General features: G+C 38.1%; 4 protein-coding genes across 5 annotated transcripts; 2 read left to right on the top strand and 2 right to left on the bottom strand.

Annotated features, from left to right (window-relative positions):
• Positions 1 to 492: 492 nt before the first annotated feature.
• Positions 493 to 3,662, bottom strand: LOC111780974 (thioredoxin reductase 1, mitochondrial-like). The gene is made up of 2 exons (XM_023661357.1): positions 2,427 to 3,662; positions 493 to 686 (listed from the first exon to the last, which is right to left on the bottom strand). Exons 1-2 carry the CDS (start codon positions 3,475 to 3,477, stop codon positions 619 to 621), a joined length of 1,119 nt encoding a protein of 372 aa, XP_023517125.1. The 5' UTR covers positions 3,478 to 3,662; the 3' UTR covers positions 493 to 618.
• Positions 3,663 to 4,674: 1,012 nt separating this feature from the next.
• LOC111780971 (uncharacterized protein At3g52155, chloroplastic) lies at positions 4,675 to 8,069 on the top strand. Of its 2 annotated transcripts, XM_023661352.1 has the most exons (5): positions 4,675 to 5,233; positions 5,397 to 5,496; positions 5,748 to 5,927; positions 6,661 to 6,778; positions 7,757 to 8,069. In XM_023661352.1, the coding sequence occupies exons 1-5, from the start codon at positions 4,999 to 5,001 to the stop codon at positions 7,823 to 7,825; spliced, it is 702 nt and encodes a 233-aa protein (XP_023517120.1). In that variant the 5' UTR covers positions 4,675 to 4,998; the 3' UTR covers positions 7,826 to 8,069. The 2 variants fall into 2 exon arrangements, with proteins under 2 accessions (XP_023517120.1, XP_023517121.1); XM_023661353.1 differs by lacking the exon at positions 4,675 to 5,233 and having other exon boundaries at positions 5,342 to 5,496.
• A 677-nt stretch (positions 8,070 to 8,746) lies between these two features.
• On the top strand, positions 8,747 to 16,948 carry LOC111781469. The gene is made up of 14 exons (XM_023662072.1): positions 8,747 to 9,119; positions 9,227 to 9,395; positions 9,653 to 9,734; positions 9,867 to 9,970; positions 10,200 to 10,326; positions 10,447 to 10,541; positions 12,019 to 12,142; positions 13,136 to 13,216; positions 13,385 to 13,483; positions 15,010 to 15,195; positions 15,622 to 15,759; positions 15,844 to 15,900; positions 16,144 to 16,278; positions 16,501 to 16,948. Exons 2-14 carry the CDS (start codon positions 9,355 to 9,357, stop codon positions 16,693 to 16,695), a joined length of 1,464 nt encoding a protein of 487 aa, XP_023517840.1. The 5' UTR covers positions 8,747 to 9,119; positions 9,227 to 9,354; the 3' UTR covers positions 16,696 to 16,948.
• A 197-nt stretch (positions 16,949 to 17,145) lies between these two features.
• Positions 17,146 to 20,595, bottom strand: LOC111781470 (myb family transcription factor PHL7-like). Its single transcript, XM_023662073.1, has 7 exons — positions 20,257 to 20,595; positions 19,376 to 19,550; positions 19,110 to 19,186; positions 18,976 to 19,018; positions 18,794 to 18,851; positions 18,194 to 18,263; positions 17,146 to 17,924 (listed from the first exon to the last, which is right to left on the bottom strand). Exons 2-7 carry the CDS (start codon positions 19,539 to 19,541, stop codon positions 17,412 to 17,414), a joined length of 927 nt encoding a protein of 308 aa, XP_023517841.1. The 5' UTR covers positions 19,542 to 19,550; positions 20,257 to 20,595; the 3' UTR covers positions 17,146 to 17,411.
• Between the last annotated feature and the right edge of the window lie 284 nt (positions 20,596 to 20,879).

The raw sequence follows: 20,879 nt of genomic DNA on the forward strand, positions 1-20,879 counted from the left end.
AAAAAAAAAAAAAAAAAAAAAAAAAAAAAAAAAAAAAAAAAAAAAAAAAAAAAAAATTGTAATTAGGTGCAAATTCATTTTTTAGGTTTTAAATATTTTATTTGTGCTCACGAATTTTGTTAAAAATAAAAAATAATATATATATATATATATATATTTTTTTTTTTTTACTACCATATACCTTTTATTGAGTAGTTTATTTTTATTATTTAATTTCAATAATTATGAAATAATATCATATTAGAGCTATTTTAAAATTAACAAATCAAATTACAAATCTTAAAAAATCAAGTAATTGATACAGTTGTTTCTTCTAAAAAATTAATTATTATAATTATAAATAAAAAAAAAAAAACTGAAAGACTGAGACTAATTGTGAGGTTTATTTTTTATTTTTAAGATTTTTTCATAGAGAATTATTTTTAATATAAATAATATTAGCTAAATTAATAAATACCATTATTAAACTTTATATTTTGTGTATAAAAAATTCAATAATATTCTTACCCTTAAAAAAATCTAAAAAATACATTATGGGAAGTAGTAAACATATTCATCAAGGACGAGAGAAGTATTGATGGGGTTTATGTTTTGAATTACTGCAGAAGTAATCAAAATTTACAGTTTACTGTTTTCAGAAGCGATCTCTTGCAGGTAATGTTCTGCATCCAAAGCAGCCATGCATCCTGCATTAGTTCAACAGAATCAGCCACAGTATGAGAACAATAACATGACTTCTACTCTCAACAAGAACAGAATTACCCAGAGAACACTAAATTAACCAAGTTTGGTTCGATTTGAATCGAAGAATAACAGACCAAATCAATGTCACTAATCACAGAAAGTAAGAACCCTGATGAAATATTGTCTAAGAACAAGATGAACCATGGCATCCACTGTGTGTTTATACATGGTAGCTGAACTTCCGTAGAAATTTGGCTAAGTCAAAGCCCACTGTTAATAGATATTGTCGGCTTTCCCTCACATATTGGGGAGAGGTTTCCACACCCTTATAAGGAATGCTTTGTTCCTCTCCTCAACCGATGTGAGATCTCACAATCCACCTCCTTGAGGGTCCAGCGTCCTCGCTTGCACACCGTCAAGTGTCTGTCTCTAATAATATTTGTAATAGTTCAAACCCACCGCTAATGGATATTGCCCTCTCGAAGGAGATGGATTGTGAGATCCTATATATCAATTGGAGAGGAGAATGAAAAAACATAAGGGTGTGGAAACCAGTGGAGACGGAGTGGGGCTTGTTAGGATGCCTCAGTTGCATAAATCACTGCACTTCCACTTGACACCTACACTTTCACTTGACACAAACGGCTCATCTCATCGTGACCTAATCTTGAATTCTCAAAACTTTTTGTCACTCCATCCCCGCAAGCGCACTGCACTTCCACTTAACACCTATCGTGATGATAAACGGCTCATCTCGCCGTGACCTTTTCTTGAATTTTCAAAACTTCTGTCACTTCATCCCCGCAAGGGCAGAGAACCCATGCACTTCCACTTGACACCTATCATGATGATAAACGGCTCATCTTGCCATGACCTTCTCTTGAATTCTCAAAACTTCTGTCACTCCATCCTGCAAGGCAAAGAAGCCACTGCATTTCCACTTACACTTCTGTCACTCCATCCCCGCAAGGGCAAAGAACCCACTGCACTTCCACTTGACACCTATCGTGATGATAAACGGCTCATCTCACCGTGACCTTCTCTTGAATTCTCAAAACTTCTGTCACTCCATCCCGCAAGGGCAGAGAACCCACTGCACTTCCACTTGACACCTATCGTGATGATAAACAGCTCGACGTGACCTTCTCTTGAATTCTCAAAACTGTCACTCCATCCCCGCAAGGACAGAAAACCCATTGCTGTCTCGGTTGTGCTACCGGAGGCTCTGGGGAAGTCGAGCACTCGTCTTGGGGTGGGCTTACTACTTAGATGCTTTCATCAGTTATCCGCTTCGCACTTGGCTACCCAGCATTTACCGTTGGCACGATAACTAGTACACCAGAGGTGCGTCCTTCCCGGTCCTCTCGTACTAGGGAAAGGTCCTCAGGCAGACACATTTTAAAACCTTGTGGGAAGCTCTAAAGTGAAAACTCAAAAAGGACAATATCTATTAGCAGTATTAGCGGTGAGTTTGAGCTGTTACACTCCTGGAGGGTAAAGATCATTGTAAATTTGTTGCAACAAGAAATTTCGTTCAAGTAATGGCTAGACGGGTCGTTACAATCATGTTTCTAGGAGTAACTTCGTTCTTGTTTCTACGTTGGAGTGCAACAAATGTGGCAAAATTCATGGTTTGAGCTATGTCCCTCTAACCCCAAGTCTTTAGTATAACACCAAACTTGATTTGAGAAGTTTTGAATATCAAATGCAAGGGGAAATAACAAGGAAGTTAAAGCACTAACCAGTTCCAGCAGCAGTAATGGCCTGTCTATATCTCTTGTCCTGAACGTCTCCGGCTGCAAAAACTCCACGAACACTGGTTCGAGTTGTCCCCGGCTGCGTCACGACGTAGCCTTCGGAATCAAGTTGAAGCTGCCCATCCAAGAACTTGGTTGCCGGTTCATGCCCAATTGCGAAGAACAACCCAGAAACCTTCAAATCGGACAACTCTCCACTAACAATGTTCTTAACTTTCAAACCTCCCAAAACCCCTCTGTCTCCGTCGCTATAGGCCTCAACCACCACAGAATTCCAAAGCACGTCGATCTTAGGGTTGCTGAGTGCCCGCTGCTGCATGATTTTTGATGCCCTAAAAGCGTCCCGTCTATGGATGATGTGCACTTTGCAGCCGTACTTGGTGAGGAAAATCGCTTCCTCCATGGCTGAATCCCCACCTCCGACCACCGCCAATGGCTTATCCCTGAAAATCGGGGCGGCGCCATCGCACACTGCACAAGCCGATATGCCGCGATTCCAAAACCCTTCTGGTGCATCGCCGGAGCCTGGGAACGACAAACGCTTAGCAACAGCCCCTGTGGCGACAATTACAGAGTCCGCGAGTACGGCTTTTGAATCGGTGAAAATCTTGAAAGGATTCGTGGAGAAATCAACTTTGTTAACCGTCTCGGTGAAAATCTGTGTTCCGAAACGGAGAGATTGATTCCGACATCGGTCCATGAGATCCATTCCGAGTACGCCGTTTGAGAATCCGGGGAAATTCTCCACTTCGGTAGTGGTTGTGAGCTGGCCGCCCGGCGCAATGTCGTTGGCCATCCATCCTTCAAAGAGAATCGGCTTGAGCTCCGCCCGGGCGGCATATATGGCGGCGGTGTGGGCAGCCGGGCCACTACCGATGATGCAAAGCTTGGTCCTGAGATTCTGAAGATGGAGATCGTCCATGGCGGCGATTTTGGAACCGGAACTCGCAGGAGTAGAAGAAAGAAACGCCGCCGCAACGGTGGTGGACGCTACGCCGATTAAATTCCGGGCTCTTCTGAGAAACCCAAATGTCATTATGCTCTTCTTCTTCTTCTCCACTCTTTTCAACCAATGAATCACACAAGAGTTTATTCGTTTCCCCGGCAGAGCTCTGTTGTCTGAAGCACATTGCAGCCTTATAAGGCGGAAAATTGAAACCTACCTCTATGAACCACAACTCTACATCGAACCAGTGGCTTATAAAAAATTAACCCTCTTAATCTTAATCATAATATTTAAGATTACATAAATGACAATTTTAGAGGGAGAGAGGAAGGAAAGAATATAAAATGGAGCTTCCTTTCTTAGCTTGTTAACCTCCCACCTGCTATGGATTAAGATTCTCTTCGTGACAAAAGGCAGCCAAGAATTAGCGTCAACGACGCTACAGTTATGCCAATGTGGCTGAATGGGTTGCAACTTTGAGTAATCAATCAGTATGAGATCTCGTGCTAGTTAGAGTGGGGAACGAGGGGGGTGTGGGCAATGTGGCTGAATGGGTTGCAACTTTGAGTAATGAATCAGTATGTGAGATCTCATATCGGTTGGAGGGAGGAACGAGAGGAACAGGAACAAAACTTGTGGAAATCTCTTCGACTTATTTTCTGTTGGAGGGAGGAATGAAGTTTTTTTTTATAAAGGTGTGGAAATTTCTTACTGTCTCACGTGTTTTAAAACCTTGAGGGGAAGCCCTGAAATGAAAATGTCAAAGAGGACAGTATCCGCTAAGGATGAACTTGAGTTTTTACAAATGGTAGTCCAAAAGGAAAAACGTGAAGAGAACAAAGCTGCTTTTACAAATGGTAATCCATAAGGGAAAATCGGAAGGGAACAATATCTGCTAGCCGCTTTTACAAATAGTTGTCCAGAAGAAAAAACCCAAAAAAAAAAAAAAAAAAAAAAAAGCCCAGAGAGGATAATATTGACTAGCCGTGGACTTGGGCGGTTACAAATTGCTGTCTATCTATAGTCTAGAAGGGAAGGCCGAGAGTGGACAATATTACTGCTGTTACGCCACTGAAAATGTTAAATATGTTTCGTTCCTTCCTCCAACCGATATAAGATCTCACAATTGTACTAACTATTGTACTAACCGTAAGTAACGCCACCCAGTTTAATTAAGAATTAATAAATAATTGGGTTACTATTATTATTTTTAAGGGACAAAGTGAAGTTTTTATTTTTATTTGTATTTTATTTTATTTGTAATTATTATTAGTGTCCGACAAAAAATGATTTGGGAGTTCCAATGCCTTATCTACTCGTCTATTCGTTAAGCTCCCTTCCTATTCTCGTTCTATAGATTCGAGCGAGGAACTCTCGAGTTGTTTCCAGAGATTGATTCAGTTTATTGATGATTTAAGCATGGCGATACATCCCATTGAGCGAACCAAACCAACTACGATGCGGCTGGTATTCGATTAGGAAGAATCAACCACCGATTATCAGTACTGTTTCAAGATTTAACCTCGCCGTAGCTTCTCCGAGCTCACTCGGCTCTGTTGCCTCTCTGGTCGAATCGAACACATTCCGGAAGTGATTCAAAGATTCTGTACAATGAATGCTTCATTTTGTTGTAATCACATTCATCAACACCCACAGTTCCTTAAAATTCAACATGCAAGCTCCTTCGCGAGGGGGAGAAACGCTATTCAATGGCCATCTACGGTTATTCAGACGGCGGAGAGCCAAGTGGCGACTGAGGAAGCTACCTCTCAATCGGAATCTGTTGCTCGTCGCCTTATTCTGCTTCGCCATGCCAGGAGTTCGCGGCAAAAACTTTCAATGCGAGGTGACATTCTCAAATCTATCAGATTATTTGACTGTCTACATAGCGATGATTAACAATAATTTTCTCTGATGCTCTTTCCTTATGATATTTCATCGTATTCTATTATGGTTCTGTTAAGATCAAATGTCAATTTCTTTTGTTCTCTTTTATCATTGTTCACTAGATCACGATCGCCCCTTGAGTAAAGATGGAAAAGTTGACGCTATTAAAATTGCTCAGAAACTCCAAGAATTGAACTGGATCCCTGAACTTATTTTATCCAGGTTAGGTTTTTCTTCAACTGATTATACGCTTTCCCAATGTCTTTTTCTCCCCTTCATTCGATTGATCCTGTTAGAACTTAGAATTCCTTGCAGTACATGTTTATAGGTCTGAATACCTAATTCATTAGGTTTTTCCTGTTTCCATTAATCACTTCTCTTCAATTCTTTGTATTAAAGTAGGGTATTCAGGACAAAAATTAGAGAATCTAACTGTCTAGCGTTTGGGTTTCGACTTGCATTTACTGGAGCAGTGATGCCAAGCGGACCAGAGAAACACTTCAGATAATGCAGGAGCAAGCTGTTGGTTTTTCGGAAGCAGAGGTTCATTTCATTCCCAGTTTTTATTCCATTGCAGCCATGGATGGTCAAACTGCGGAGCACCTTCAGCAGGTTATCAGTAATTATTCGAGGAATGACATAATTACTGTCATGTAAGTCTTATTGCCTCTATTTATGAAAAGGTACACATGCATTTCTTGGTTGGGTTAAACAGTTTCACAAGAAATAAAACAAGTACAAAGGACGCATTGGATTGTTGTCAATAACGTCTTTAGTTTTGAGATCATTGTTGTTTATTAGTTACCAGTGGATACCTTTCTAATTGGTAAGGTCATATCAGTGTCACCAAGGTGAAAAGTGTTGTTCCCCCACGGCACTTGCGCAGCATGTTTCCTATACTTCATTCATGTGTTTGTTGTTCTTGTATAAACTATAATAACTCAAGCCCCCACTAGTAGATATTGTCTGCTTCGGCTCGTTATGTATCGCCGTCAGTCTCACAGTTTTAAAACGCGTCTACTAGGGAGAAGTTTCCTCACCTTTATAAGGGATGCTTCGTTCCCTTCTCCAACTGATGTGAAATCTCACAATCCGCTCCCTTGGGGGCCAGCATCCTTGCTGGGACACTGCACGGTGTGCAATACTTCATGTTTTAATCTCCTCTCGTGTCAGTACTCATTCCATTTTGGAGCATATCTATTATGAAGGCATATTTTCTCATTCTATGAATGGAATTAAGTATAAGAACCTTCCCACATGATGTTTCTCGTTTTGAATGGACAAAAATTTGCAGCACGGTTTCTTGCAAAGAATTGTGAAATAATAGTTTGATGTGGAGCATAACTTAAATAGGGAAATGGTATGACAGAAATTATTTTTATGCAGGTGTATGGGACATAATAAAGGCTGGGAAGAGGCAGCCTCGATGTTTAGTGGCTCCTCCATAAAACTGAAGACATGCAATGCTGCTTTGCTTGAGGCTTCGGGAAAATCATGGGAGGAGGTCAGGCCTTAATCCTTCTGATTGGTGTGATTGATTTAACTTTTGAATTTTATGGATGGCTGAGTAAGCATGTGTTATGATTGAATATGTACATACAGTATCGTAGGAATATAAGTGATGTTCGTTGTGGTTTCTTTAGGATCAAACTATGCTACTATACATCGATATCAGAATTTATTTTCTTTAGGATCAAGCTAAACTGATCTAATCTGGGACATATTTCCTCAAATGCTGGAAGTTAAGCAGCTCCCGCCCCACATGGAGGGTCGGGATTTTAAAATGGAGGTCAATTTTCAAATCCGTTGTCCTACCACCATTAGTCAATGTGTGGTAGGATGGGACGGATGCTGAGCACCCGAACCTTCCAAAAGTGAGGGGTATGTTTTATTTCTTGGCACTCTCTTTAAAAAGATTGATTCAAAAGAGACCCGGATCAATTACTTGAAATTACGGAAATGGTGACTCCAATAACGACTGGTTTGCGGTGTCCCGTCCATCCTTTCTAGGCCTTTTGACTATTAAAGATTAATTAACAATTTAGATAGATGCACATCCTTAAGAGTAATTGTAAGCCGTGTATAGGTGAGACAAGAATTCTACCTTCTTTCGTAGGGGATTTTTTTACATAATGATATGATTCTAACTGTTCATGGCGTAGTGCCATATTAGATTAGAGCTTAACTTCCGGTTGAATGGATGATATTCATGGAGTTAACGAGTGTCGTGGTGAAAGGATGTGATCACTAATTGCTGCAGGAGCTTTAGATAGCTCTTGCATAAGGATCACAATGTTCTGGAGCCTGGTTATAAATGTTGAGCCTGTTCTTCAAGGTTTATGATACTCGCATGGTTTATACTATTCTGTGGAACAAAATATGGTCATATTGTTATTAGTATATGCATGCTTCCACTATAATGCCAAGTAGCTTTTGAATAACTCTTGCTCCTACTGATCCCTACCCCTTGTAATCCATTCAGGCATTTGCTTTGGCGGGACTAGGTGGGTGGAGGCTTCACGGCATAGTACAACCAAATATTAGATCATAGAACATTTTTAAGTTTTCTAGAATAGTTTAGCAACCACTCTGCTGTACCCAAGTTCACCCTATGAATGCTCGTACATCTATATAATCTTTCTCCAGGGTGTTTAAAAACATTTCGAATTTCGACTTGTTGGCCTCGTGCATGTTTTCACTGAACCCTTTTTCCCATTGGAGACTCGGAATTAGAAACCATTTTCGTTGTGGGGTTTCTTTACAATTAAGTATAATAGAGTCAAATGATTGTTCTACCTCGGGTTTACACACTTGTGAAGTGTATATTAGTGAATATTAAAAAAAGTGAAGTACTTTATACAGGTACCAAGTATTAAAAAGTACTACTCGGGAGAACATTTATAAGAATAATGTTAGGATCGCACAAAAATGCACACATTCGATCTAGATGAACACAAAGAACAGGATAAAGAAAATGCAAGAAGAAAATTGATTATAGGATTTGTATTGATGACTTCAAGTATGTACAATATCGAGTAAAATTATTTTAATCCATAGAACAAAAAAAAAAAAAAATAATATTTATTTCACAACCTACCACTTGGCACTTGTCCACGTTTAATGCCAACGTTTAATGATGAATTAATCAAACAACAGAACGTTACCTCTTTACCAAATAATTTATAAACAAAATTAACTATAATGATTAAAACAATTGCTAAAAGATTAACATTTATACATTAAATAAAAATTATAACGAGTTAAATTCATTTTTTTATTTTTATAATTTAGTCGTCAAAATTTAATAACTTTAAAATTAGTAATGAAAAAATGAGCATTAAGATTTATTAAAAAAAAATATATATCATTAATTTTGATAATAGAGGTGAAATTGTTACCAAATTTAAAGTTATAATAAATGAAAATTCATAAATGGTTATTACATATAGAAATTAAATTGTTAGTTGCATCTAGAAGAATATGCACTTTGTTAAAGCGAACTGCCGAAGGAAAATCCCATGGCGGCATAGGAACAGCACATCAATGCACCAGAAAGATTCTGGATAATTGTCTCGACGTAACTTCCATTAATTTTTCTATTTTCCTCTTCTGTAGACCATACGATTCTCGAGAAGACGGGCAAGTTTCGATATCGGGAAGTACTCCGTAGGGACTTTTCAATGATCGTGAAACTCTGGACGAGAAACAGCTGCGTCAAAGGAATTATCACTTCGAGGGGCCACCAGCTGGGTTGCCTTTGTTTGCTGCTGTTTTTGTAGCCGTATCTTTTGGTCTCCTCCTTGACTTCTGCGGATGATTCTGGATCTGGATATGCTTACTACCGAGTAATGTGTTTGTGATTTTGTTCATTCGTTGAGGGTTTCGTCGTTGGTTGATTTTGCTGTGGTGGGTTGTTTATGGTGTTTTTTTCTTTTTTTTTTTGGTTTTGCAGATCGAGAAGTGGTTTTGGTGTTTGAGATGCTTGTGGAGCTTCTTTTTGAAGAATGGTGAACTGAATTTTTGACTTTGGATTTCCATTCCTATGAGGTGGAGTAGCTGTCGGGGACTCTTGGAATCAATATGATGGATCAGTTCATCAATTTTGTTATTCGGCCTCCTAGGTACTTTTTTTTTTCCTGGTATGCCTTGTTGCTTTGCCGAGTTTTCGCTCTTTTTTTTTTTTCACTTCTTGCCAATTTCTTGAGCAATTTATCGAGCTGCTACTCAATTACATGGCTTTAGTGTAGCCTCTAGTGAGCACAATTCTTCCGTTGAGATCTTTGTTTGTTTCTGAGGTTTGTGAGCAGCGGAATTACTCCGATTAGTCAACTTTTGTCTTCATTTTTTCTTGATTGAGCCTCATATTTTTGCTGTACAGGGCGGATTATAACCCTGATCAATATTTATGGGAGAAAAATTTCACTCTTGCGGGTAGAGCATACCAACGACAGGATTTGGAGGCAAGTATGGATGGAAAAATTCTTCCGTAAATTTTCCACTTTATTCTTGTTGCTGCCTATGTAACACTTTTTTTCCCATTTATTTTATGATTTCTATTCCTTATGTATTAATAATTTTTACCAAACATGCAGCTAAGAAATTCAAGGGGCCATGCCTTGCAATGCAGTCATTATTTGCCTTCACCTATTCCTGAAGATACCCCTCTGCCATGTGTCATATATTGCCATGGTAACAGGTATTAACTCCTTCCAGAATAATCTACTGTTGATAAACGTCCCTGAATCCTGATCATTCTCTGCATTGGAAGATCTCCCTGTTCAGTTTCTTTTTCCTTGTAAAATTTATTGTTGGACATGATTTGACAACTTGTTCTGTTTTTACTCTTTTTGCGGTAATTGTATATGATTTGGACATTCTACGTTAGAAAATTCGTAACTGAGTTTGTTCTTGGGACAATGCTTCAGTGGATGTAGAGCAGATGCTAATGAGGCTGCTGTCATCCTACTTCCATCAAATATTACTGTTTTTACGCTTGATTTTTCGGGTTCAGGCTTATCTGATGGAGATTATGTCAGCCTTGGTTGGCATGAGGTATGTATCTATTAACTATACATCTTGGTTTCAGTTAATTGAGGGTCTGAATCATCTTGGTTTCAGTTAATTGAGGGTCTGAATCTGAAATATCTTAAACTATGACTTCAATGATGCAAGAGAGATGACCTCAAGGTTGTGGTGACATACTTAAGAAGCAACAAACAAACATCCCGTATAGGTCTCTGGGGAAGATCCATGGGTGCTGTAACTAGGTATGTTGAGTCATATTCTTTAGCATGCTGTCATCACTATATTGTAGACCTTGATGCTTTAATTTGTCATGGAGTTGGTCTTAGAGCAAGGCTATGAAGTGTAATTTTTTAGGTGTATTGAGTTTAGTTTGTTCTCCATGTCCTTAATCTGTTCTGCCCTTATCTTTTGACCGATCGATGTACTGTACTCCTTTGCTGCTGCGCACTAGTGGCTCAAACTTGTAGGTGAGGTCGGAGGGGAGTTAGATATGTGTAGGAATTCTGCAACTTCTCTCAAGTTTAATATAATTTAATTCCCGTAATGTTGTTTATTTTTAAATTGAAACCTTCAATGTGTAATACATACTCATACTATTGATGAAGTTTCTACCCACTAACAACCTTACTTTAGCAGATGCCCCCTCCCCCCATAGTAATGGAAAGTTTACTTGGTCTGATTAGAGAAAATGTTATACATACTCATATCTATGGTTTTCTTGTTGCTAATAAGTTGTTCGATATTTAGACATTCATGGGAGTTGAGACTCTGGGGTAGAGCTTTCAAACCACTGGGACCTTGCTTCTTTCAGCATCAATTTTAAGACAGAAGAAAGGCTAGCCAAGTCACTCAAGCTCCCCGGCTAAACTGTCCCATTTGAGACCTTGGTTATCTGGTCCCAAGTATATGGGCTCTACTAGGCTCTTGACAAGGGCCCAGCCATTGCCCTGGGCAAGGAACTCTTGTCCTTCTAGAGGAAACCCTTCTTTTTAAGGGAGATTTTTGGGTACCGATTTCTCAGTAGCAAAGTGTAGTCTTCTGATAGAGTGAGATTAAGTGGGTCACAATTCTGTTTTTTATTGGAGTGTAGGATTGATGTTGGCCGTTTGTGGAGATAGTAAATGTTGGCTTCTTTTCATCAAACAAATATTTCCTCATTTTCTAAGGATATGGTTCAATTTACTGATAGAAACCATTCAAAATCTGCCTTAAGTATGAAGTTTTAGCTATTCTGTTGATGCTACTAGCGGCGGGGATGGTTGGGGTGTCTTGTTTTGGGAGGATGACGGAAGGGCGTCCCTTTAAATAAATGGATCTAGATGCCCAATTGGCAAGTACTTTTGATATTATTGTGGTATAGAGTTGTGTCAGACATGGAGAAACTTCCATGGCTGTCAACTTCCTGTTCTTCGTGGAGTTTCAGACATGGAGACCTTTTTTGTAACTATTTTAGTTTGGTGACTCTTAGTTATTTCATTTTATTAGTGGAATTTGTTTCCTAGGTAAAAAAAAAGTACATAAAATCTTGCCGTTTCACTTCTTTAGAATAATTTTCAGGTGCTGCCTTTTCTTTTACTTCGGTGAAAAAAGATGTTCAGTGAATGTTAAAAGATTCAACAGTGGTTTTGTTTATTTATTTTTTACTTGACTGGAATTTATGATATTTTAAATTTTCTAGGATGTATTCAGTTACCTGAAGCCTTCTGTGCTACAATGCAGCCTTCTATACGGAGCTGAAGATCCTTCCATAGCTGGAATGGTGCTTGACAGTGCCTTTTCTAACCTTTACAATCTAATGATGGAACTAGTTGATGTTTACAAGATCCGACTACCTAAATTCACGGTACAAGATCTACCTTCTTCCACCTTTCACAAACTAGTTTCATCCATCTGCATACTTCATTGGATGCTGCTTATTGTCTCAATACCGTATGCGTCTGATTCAATGCTTCATTTCTCACAGTCAATCTCTCACAACAATGATCACAACTAACAAGAATTTTTTTTTTTTTTGTATGACTTAATATGGCATTGAGTGGTAGTATGCATGACTTAGAGCCAGGCTGTGACATAAGTGTTAACAAAAAAGGAAAAGTCTTCCTCGGTATAGAGGAGTGTAGAACATCAAACAGAGGGCTCTTTCCCCTCTCTTATAAGTTCTATTTTGGTTTATAGCTTCTCTTGGCTAGATGGTTTAGTTTGGGGAGAGATTGAGCTTCAAAAAAATGATAAATGGTTTTCTCAATCCAAAAATATGTAGCTCCTCAGTAATAATATTCCAAATTCTATCCTCACAGCATTCCTATCACTTTCCCTAACCCTTTCCATCAATAGACAGTTGACGTACAAAGACTGCAGTTTACTTAAAAGCATTTACTTCAATACTATCTATTTCTCGTATGTTTAGAATTTTCAAAATTTCATGGACATGTAGACGAGAAGGACGAGATCCACAATTCATATAAATGATTTATAAAGCTTTGTTTTTTCTTCTCCAACTAGTAAAAGATTAGCGTCTTTAAACTCCCTATAACATCTCTCGAAGAGACTGGTTATTTGTTTTCTTATTGACCTTACTTCCCCTACTTCATCTTAAGCGTTTAACCCTACAAAATGATGGGCGCTTCCAGGTAGAGTATTATTGACAATTATTTTTTGTAATTACTCGGCCATTAATTTGGATTGGGAGTGCGTTCTTTAGTTCTTGATAAGGGATATATCTTATTTTCCACCTTTGTTTTGGCTTATCCCATGTTACCTCTTTTCTTTCTTCTTTTTTATTTTTTTATTTTTTATCATTAATGAATGGTGACATAATGTAAACTTGATATGCCAGGTGAAGGTGGCTGTTCAATACATGCGGAGGGTAATTGAGAAGAAGGCAAAGTTTGATATCATGAATCTTAATTGCTTACAGGTTTGTCTGATCTAATATTATATTAGAGCTTGCTAGATTGGCTTCTTCATCTTTGTTTTGTGACTGTCTTCAAAAGTTTGCCATGGTCTCTACTTGAACTTGAATCAGTGATTCTTTCACTGCAGTGCAGTACGTTTATATATGAACCATTTTTTGAAATGCCACCAGGTGACCCCAAAAACTTTCATTCCTGCTTTATTTGGGCATGCTAACTGTGACAAGTTCGTTCAACCTCATCACTCCGAACTCATCTATAATTCATATGCGGTAATGTACACTTTCGAAAGAATTGTACTTCCTAGATATAAGTTCGAAAATTTCTCAGTTNTAGTTGATGTTTACAAGATCCGACTACCTAAATTCACGGTACAAGATCTACCTTCTTCCACCTTTCACAAACTAGTTTCATCCATCTGCATACTTCATTGGATGCTGCTTATTGTCTCAATACCGTATGCGTCTGATTCAATGCTTCATTTCTCACAGTCAATCTCTCACAACAATGATCACAACTAACAAGAATTTTTTTTTTTTTTGTATGACTTAATATGGCATTGAGTGGTAGTATGCATGACTTAGAGCCAGGCTGTGACATAAGTGTTAACAAAAAAGGAAAAGTCTTCCTCGGTATAGAGGAGTGTAGAACATCAAACAGAGGGCTCTTTCCCCTCTCTTATAAGTTCTATTTTGGTTTATAGCTTCTCTTGGCTAGATGGTTTAGTTTGGGGAGAGATTGAGCTTCAAAAAAATGATAAATGGTTTTCTCAATCCAAAAATATGTAGCTCCTCAGTAATAATATTCCAAATTCTATCCTCACAGCATTCCTATCACTTTCCCTAACCCTTTCCATCAATAGACAGTTGACGTACAAAGACTGCAGTTTACTTAAAAGCATTTACTTCAATACTATCTATTTCTCGTATGTTTAGAATTTTCAAAATTTCATGGACATGTAGACGAGAAGGACGAGATCCACAATTCATATAAATGATTTATAAAGCTTTGTTTTTTCTTCTCCAACTAGTAAAAGATTAGCGTCTTTAAACTCCCTATAACATCTCTCGAAGAGACTGGTTATTTGTTTTCTTATTGACCTTACTTCCCCTACTTCATCTTAAGCGTTTAACCCTACAAAATGATGGGCGCTTCCAGGTAGAGTATTATTGACAATTATTTTTTGTAATTACTCGGCCATTAATTTGGATTGGGAGTGCGTTCTTTAGTTCTTGATAAGGGATATATCTTATTTTCCACCTTTGTTTTGGCTTATCCCATGTTACCTCTTTTCTTTCTTCTTTTTTATTTTTTTATTTTTTATCATTAATGAATGGTGACATAATGTAAACTTGATATGCCAGGTGAAGGTGGCTGTTCAATACATGCGGAGGGTAATTGAGAAGAAGGCAAAGTTTGATATCATGAATCTTAATTGCTTACAGGTTTGTCTGATCTAATATTATATTAGAGCTTGCTAGATTGGCTTCTTCATCTTTGTTTTGTGACTGTCTTCAAAAGTTTGCCATGGTCTCTACTTGAACTTGAATCAGTGATTCTTTCACTGCAGTGCAGTACGTTTATATATGAACCATTTTTTGAAATGCCACCAGGTGACCCCAAAAACTTTCATTCCTGCTTTATTTGGGCATGCTAACTGTGACAAGTTCGTTCAACCTCATCACTCCGAACTCATCTATAATTCATATGCGGTAATGTACACTTTCGAAAGAATTGTACTTCCTAGATATAAGTTCGAAAATTTCTCAGTTCTGATTCATTTTTCTTTATCATGCAGGGGGATAAAAATATTATAAAGTTTGACGGGGATCATAACTCGTCAAGACCACAGTTCTATTATGACTCAGTTTCTATTTTCTTCTATAATGTTCTTCATCCACCTCAGTTACCTTCTGCTCATGCAAGTAAGCTTGAGAAATATTATGATTTAGGGGATTTGAAGATTGGGCCTGATATGGATGAGGTAAATTTCTGTCTTGGTTCCTTGGAGCAGTACTCTTTTACATTTAATATATGATGTCTTTTATTCATAAGTTATTCTTATTGCTTTTCAATCTTTGATTCCATGACTATGATCAATTGTATGTTCTTTGTTCTCAATTACCTACTGGTTCAACAGTGTAATTTTGTTTCAAAAGGAATAATGTTTGTAATTTGCTAACAAGTTCATTTACTAGCAAATTGGAGAGTATAAAAATATTTCTTTCTTTTGGATTGAAGGGCCTCCTCCTAGGTCCCTAGGCTAGCCCCTATTTAGCTCATTTTGGGCTGTTTCTTTAGGTCTTTTCTTTTTGTATCTGGCCAATGCTGGCCCCTTTGTACTCTTCCATTTATTTGTAAAGGTAGCTTGGTTTTGAGACTGACACAATCATCAACCTTTTGTTTCCAGAATCTAATATATGACATAATATCGAGTCTTCGTTCTACTGGAAATGATGTTGCTGGTTCATCTTCTGCTCCTAGTGTTCCAACCACGAAATCTGTTGGTGACCTTATTTCTGAAATTCCTTCAGTGATCACAGAAATTGTACGTCTTAAATTAATTGCCATCTTTTGATTTTTCCTTTACTCACTGCTCAACGGTTGTGATGATTCATCATATCTGTTGCAGGATACCATGCCTAATGACTATAGTTCAATCAACAGCGACGAGCCATCACATCTGCAGGTGGTCTTAATTTACTGTCATTGAAACTTGAATGTGGTTTAAGTTCTTAAATCTCGTGGATGCCATCTTTGCAATTTCAAGTAAAAAAAGCTTATTAGTTTATGGCTTGATGTTTAATGATCAGTATCTATTCAAGCTTTCGCATCTTTCGGATCATGCCTCTGCACCCTAAAAAAAGGTTGATTGATAGTGCAGGCATTGCCATTTGTCATCCTTTAACTGGGGTCTAGTTCCAATTTGTAGGACCAGCTAAATGATGAAACTGAAGAATGTTGCTCGTATACGAGTTCGAATAGAGAAAGCTGGGGTAGATGCTCTTCTCTAGGGGGCAGTGATGAAGAATCTTCTGCTGGCGTGGTTTCTAAGAATAAATTTAAGGTCCTCTCCCCATCTGATGAATTGAATCCTGTTATGACCATCTCATTTATTAGAAATAGAATAGATATCAGAGGCCAATAACTCATATGGTAAATTTTTGGTTTTAGTCTGGTTCCTTGTTGGGGAATGGGTGGGAAGGATTTGCTTTCAGTGTTCTGCTTAAAGATAGATAGTTGTCAGTGTTATTCTTCTGTGTACATTATATTTCATTAATGGTTACAGGAGACTCTAGAAGTATTTCCAACACCTCTTCGAGGCACCGAAGGTAAACCATCAGATTCGTCGAGAGATGACCAAAAGAAAAACAAAAAGAAGAAAGTTGCAACGTCCCAAAAGCCGAAGAAATCAAAAACTGAGAAACTAGAAGCCCTTAGTAGACACATTCGGCTTTGCATTTTAAGGCGAGTACATCGTTGAAGATGCTCCTTTATGACGTACCTTGTACCGTACCCACAACAATGTAAAATTCCGGCCATCGTCCCTTTAGATTTTAGCTGTAGCTTCCCCAACCCAACACAACAACAAAAAGAACAAAGTTGGCAGTAACAATTTGAATTCTTGTTAGTTAATTGTCATGTGCGGCTTTTATATCACTTTGTTGCATTGATTACTTTATGTAGGAGTTTTTGCTAATGTTGAGAAGTGCAGAATAGTACATCTTGATTGGAAAGGAAGTAAAATTCAAAGTTTTGGCTTGCTTGGATGCTCTAAAGATCTATTTGGTACTATACGACTCCCTACCTGCATTCGAGTTTGGACCAAACATGTTAGATTTTTCTTTAGAATTCTTATCAAGGGACGTGCAACTCTGCACAAGCTTCAACATCAATTTTCCTTTGAAGGTTTGGCTGTCAACTTAATTCAGTCAACTAGAACAGAAAGGAACATACATTGGATTCAAACAAGAAGTTGCTAGGATGGAAGAGGAAGGTCGATGACAATTCTCTAAGAATAGACATCAGTCCTACTCTGATGATATAATGGTTTGCCAAATATTGGTCCTCAGGAAAGTATTTATGTGCTGAAATATGGCACACGACAGTATATAAAACTATCAAAACTACAGCTAGAGTGAACTGTGGAAGATAACTTGTAAAAACATGGAACACTTGGACTAAATTGAACCTTGTGGTTTAGTCCAACCGATCATCATCACCTATTGACATTCCAGACAAAGGATCGATCGTTTCCCTGGCTAGAGAAACGGGGCGTGATTCCTTGGGAGTGGAGTTCAGACTTGACTCTAGTATTTGCTGTGCAAGCATCATCTCTGATTTGGCACATGCACCATCCCTGTACTGCCTTGGCTTCTTCACTGGCCTTGGGCTGTCATCTAGGGAGCCATGGCAACCGGAATCTGGTGTCAATGGTTCGTGATGAGACGGGAAAGAATCATCAATAGAGATACTCTTGGCTCGGGCAGATTCCTTTGATGCTTTCTCTTGGCGAGGAGACTCAGATGTGGGCACAGGTGTTGACGGGTCGTTTTTATCAGTTTCTGGGCAGTTGTCACCAGAAACAGGAGCTGATAAGGGAGAAGCAACTGGAGCTGCTGAAAGAACCCCACTAAGTTTTTGTTGCTCTTCAATTATCTTCTTTAGGTACTTGCCTTGAGCTTCAATCCGTAACTGTAGCTGTCTCTGTACCTGTATAGATATGCATACGATGAAACAGTCGTTTTTGAGCCTGTCCTACATCAGTCAATGGCATCTCATATGCCTTGGAATAAAAAGTTGGACCAATTCACATGCAATCATGACTTTTTGTGAATGATTGTTTGAGGCACCAAATTATGAGTTAAGCTGAGTGTTCTATATAATAATAGGTAAACGCCATGCTCCCAATTCTAGAATATCTGAAATGTCTAGCTGGTATATCTTTTTTTAAAAGAAGAAAGAGAATAACTAGAACGTGCCTCTAATTGTTCATGCAGCCGCTTCTGGACCTCCATCTGCAGCTTAAGTGCTTCAGTGATTTGCATTCCCCTGAAGATAGAAAGAACAAATAAGGTAATCATAAGTGTATTATTATCATCTTTTAACTATCTTGTACTTTTAATCAGGTTGTGAGAAAGTTGAGTTAGAGTTAAAAGTCCATCAATCTCTTTATCTCTTATTGTGCGTTTTAAAATTGTGAGGTTGACGGCAATATATAATGGTCAAAGCGGACAATATTTGCTAGCGGTGGGCTTGGGCTGTTACAAATGGTATCAGAGCTAGACATCGAGTGGTGTGTCAGCGAGGACACTGGGCCACCAAGAGGGTGAACTGTGAGATCCCACATCGGTGGGAGAGAGGAATGAAGCATTCCTTATAAAGGTGTGGAAACCTCTCCCTAGCAAACGTGTTTTAAAACCGTGAGGTTGACGGTGATACGTAACGGACCAAAGCGGACAATATTTACTAGCACTAAGCTTGAGATTCTGCTTCTGAGTTTATATGTACATCTAACTGTACATCTAACTGCCAATATAACAGAGCTTAATGAGAAGTGTATGGCAAGTAGATCTACTTACGATGAGCCATCAATATTTGATAGAATGTCACCAGAATCCTTCTCGTCAGCCTTTTTCCCTTGCATCAACAATACAACAAAAAGAGTGAACCACTTGTGCACTTCTGAGGTTTTACACAATCATTGAAAAATTTCGTACACATAAAGATGGAAAAAGAACAATTGGGAACTAGATTCACCTACCATTAGATGAGGAGTCGGGAACGTATTTTGCGAGTCGATATTTCTGGACGGATCCAAGAAAACGAATTAGAAACTTAAACCAATCTTATGTAAGGATAAGAAACAAGTCATAAGTCTGTGAAAGATTACAGTACCTGCAGGTGGCTTTTGACATGGTATATTGTTAAACCTTGAACACCCATTACTCTAAGGACGCCTTTTGGTGTAGCACCTAACAAAGAGATGAAAAATGCACCCATAACACCCTAAGACTCTCATTCCTTAATATGAATAAGAAAAGGAAAGATGTACAAACATGATCAAATTGTTTGACAGTAAGAGATGTTCATCCTTGGACACAATGTGTGCATAAAAAGCTAAAGATGCTAAACATAAAGCCACAAGGGGTTGGTTCACTCACGATCTGGGCCTCCAAGTTGTGCCACTGCATTGACAAATCGTTCGTGAAGGTCGTTTGTCCATCGTAGTCTCTGCTTTGAGGCCGAATTCGAGGTGTTGCTGTTACCATTACTTCCATTTGTGGGTTCCATCAAGCTCGAGTTATGAGCTCTTTGTTGTTGAAACATGAGATTTACCTGAAAACAATAAGTAAACAAGTCTAAATGAAGAAAAGAAGTATGCTACTAGAGCATCATAATGAGTTCAACATTCCAATGGAGGTTAGTCATTTTGCTAACATATAGTATTCTGTGGAAAAACCAATGGCAGACAACCTGAAAATATGACAATTCTATTGGGTTTAGTGGGATCTAAAGATGTTTGGACCCATTGTTCTTCAAAGGGAACACTCTTCCTGAACCAAACACCTTTCTTCTTCACCAAAGAAAATAGATTGGAATATGAAATGATCACAGAAAAACCCCTCCAAACAACAGATTAATCAATTCAGAAGAAACCCCTCCAAACAACAGATTAATCAATTCAGAAGAAACCCCTCCAAACAACAGATTAATCAAACTTCGCAAACTCAAACCCACGACTTCAAATAAGCTAAAAGGCTACGAACAGATTAATCAACAAAAGGAAAAAAGGAGAACAACGAAGTGGCAGTAGCAGGTGAAGTTAAAAACAAACAAAAGGAATTGACAAAGATTCAAAGGTAGAGAATCAGGGTTAGTTTGAAAGGGATAAGAAATCAATATCCGAAACCGAAGGCTAGAGACATGGATGGGCATTAGAGTTGAAAACTCCGCAAATTGCAAAGCAGAGCAACGACTTGAACAAGAAACCAATGTAAATGTAAGGTAAGATTATACGTTTACAAAGAGGTTAAGAAGATACCTAGATCTACGGCTGCATCCCCCAATATTGGGCGCCACTTTCTGAGTAGCTCTCGAGAGAACAATTGGATTCTCTTCGGTGTCACTGTGTCGCTGCGCTTCTCTCTCCCATGGCCTTCAAACTGCTCTGAGCAGTCTCATCGGCCCTTTGCCTGGTTTACAGGACGAACGCAAAGCAAAAACTGGTGGAATTTGGAGGTTCATTAATCATTATTGCATTGGCTCAGCCTTCAATCTCTTCTCCATCACTCACCTTTAGCCATTTCGTTCTTTTTCAGATTAAAAACTTCACCATTCATAACTCACTTTCGAGTTCGTTCGTTCGTTAATATTCTAGAAAGAATTTATTATGAACAACCAGATAAACATAGCTCCAAAACTAATTAACATATATTATTGATTAAGATGTAAAAAATTTAAATTTCTAAATTTGAATCTTAAATTTGGTCGGATAAGTTTAAGAATAATTCTTCAAAAAAGAAAAAAAAATGGAAAATATATTTTGGTTTTACTTTTTCTTGAATATAAATTGTTATTTTTTTATTATTATTATTATTATTTTGTTAAGTCAAATCACAGTAATTTTAACTGAAAGTAAAAAGTAAAAAATAAAAAATAAAAAAG

Source organism: Cucurbita pepo, chromosome LG19 (genome assembly GCF_002806865.2).
Source record: "Cucurbita pepo subsp. pepo cultivar mu-cu-16 chromosome LG19, ASM280686v2, whole genome shotgun sequence".
Lineage (NCBI taxonomy): Eukaryota > Viridiplantae > Streptophyta > Magnoliopsida > Cucurbitales > Cucurbitaceae > Cucurbita > Cucurbita pepo.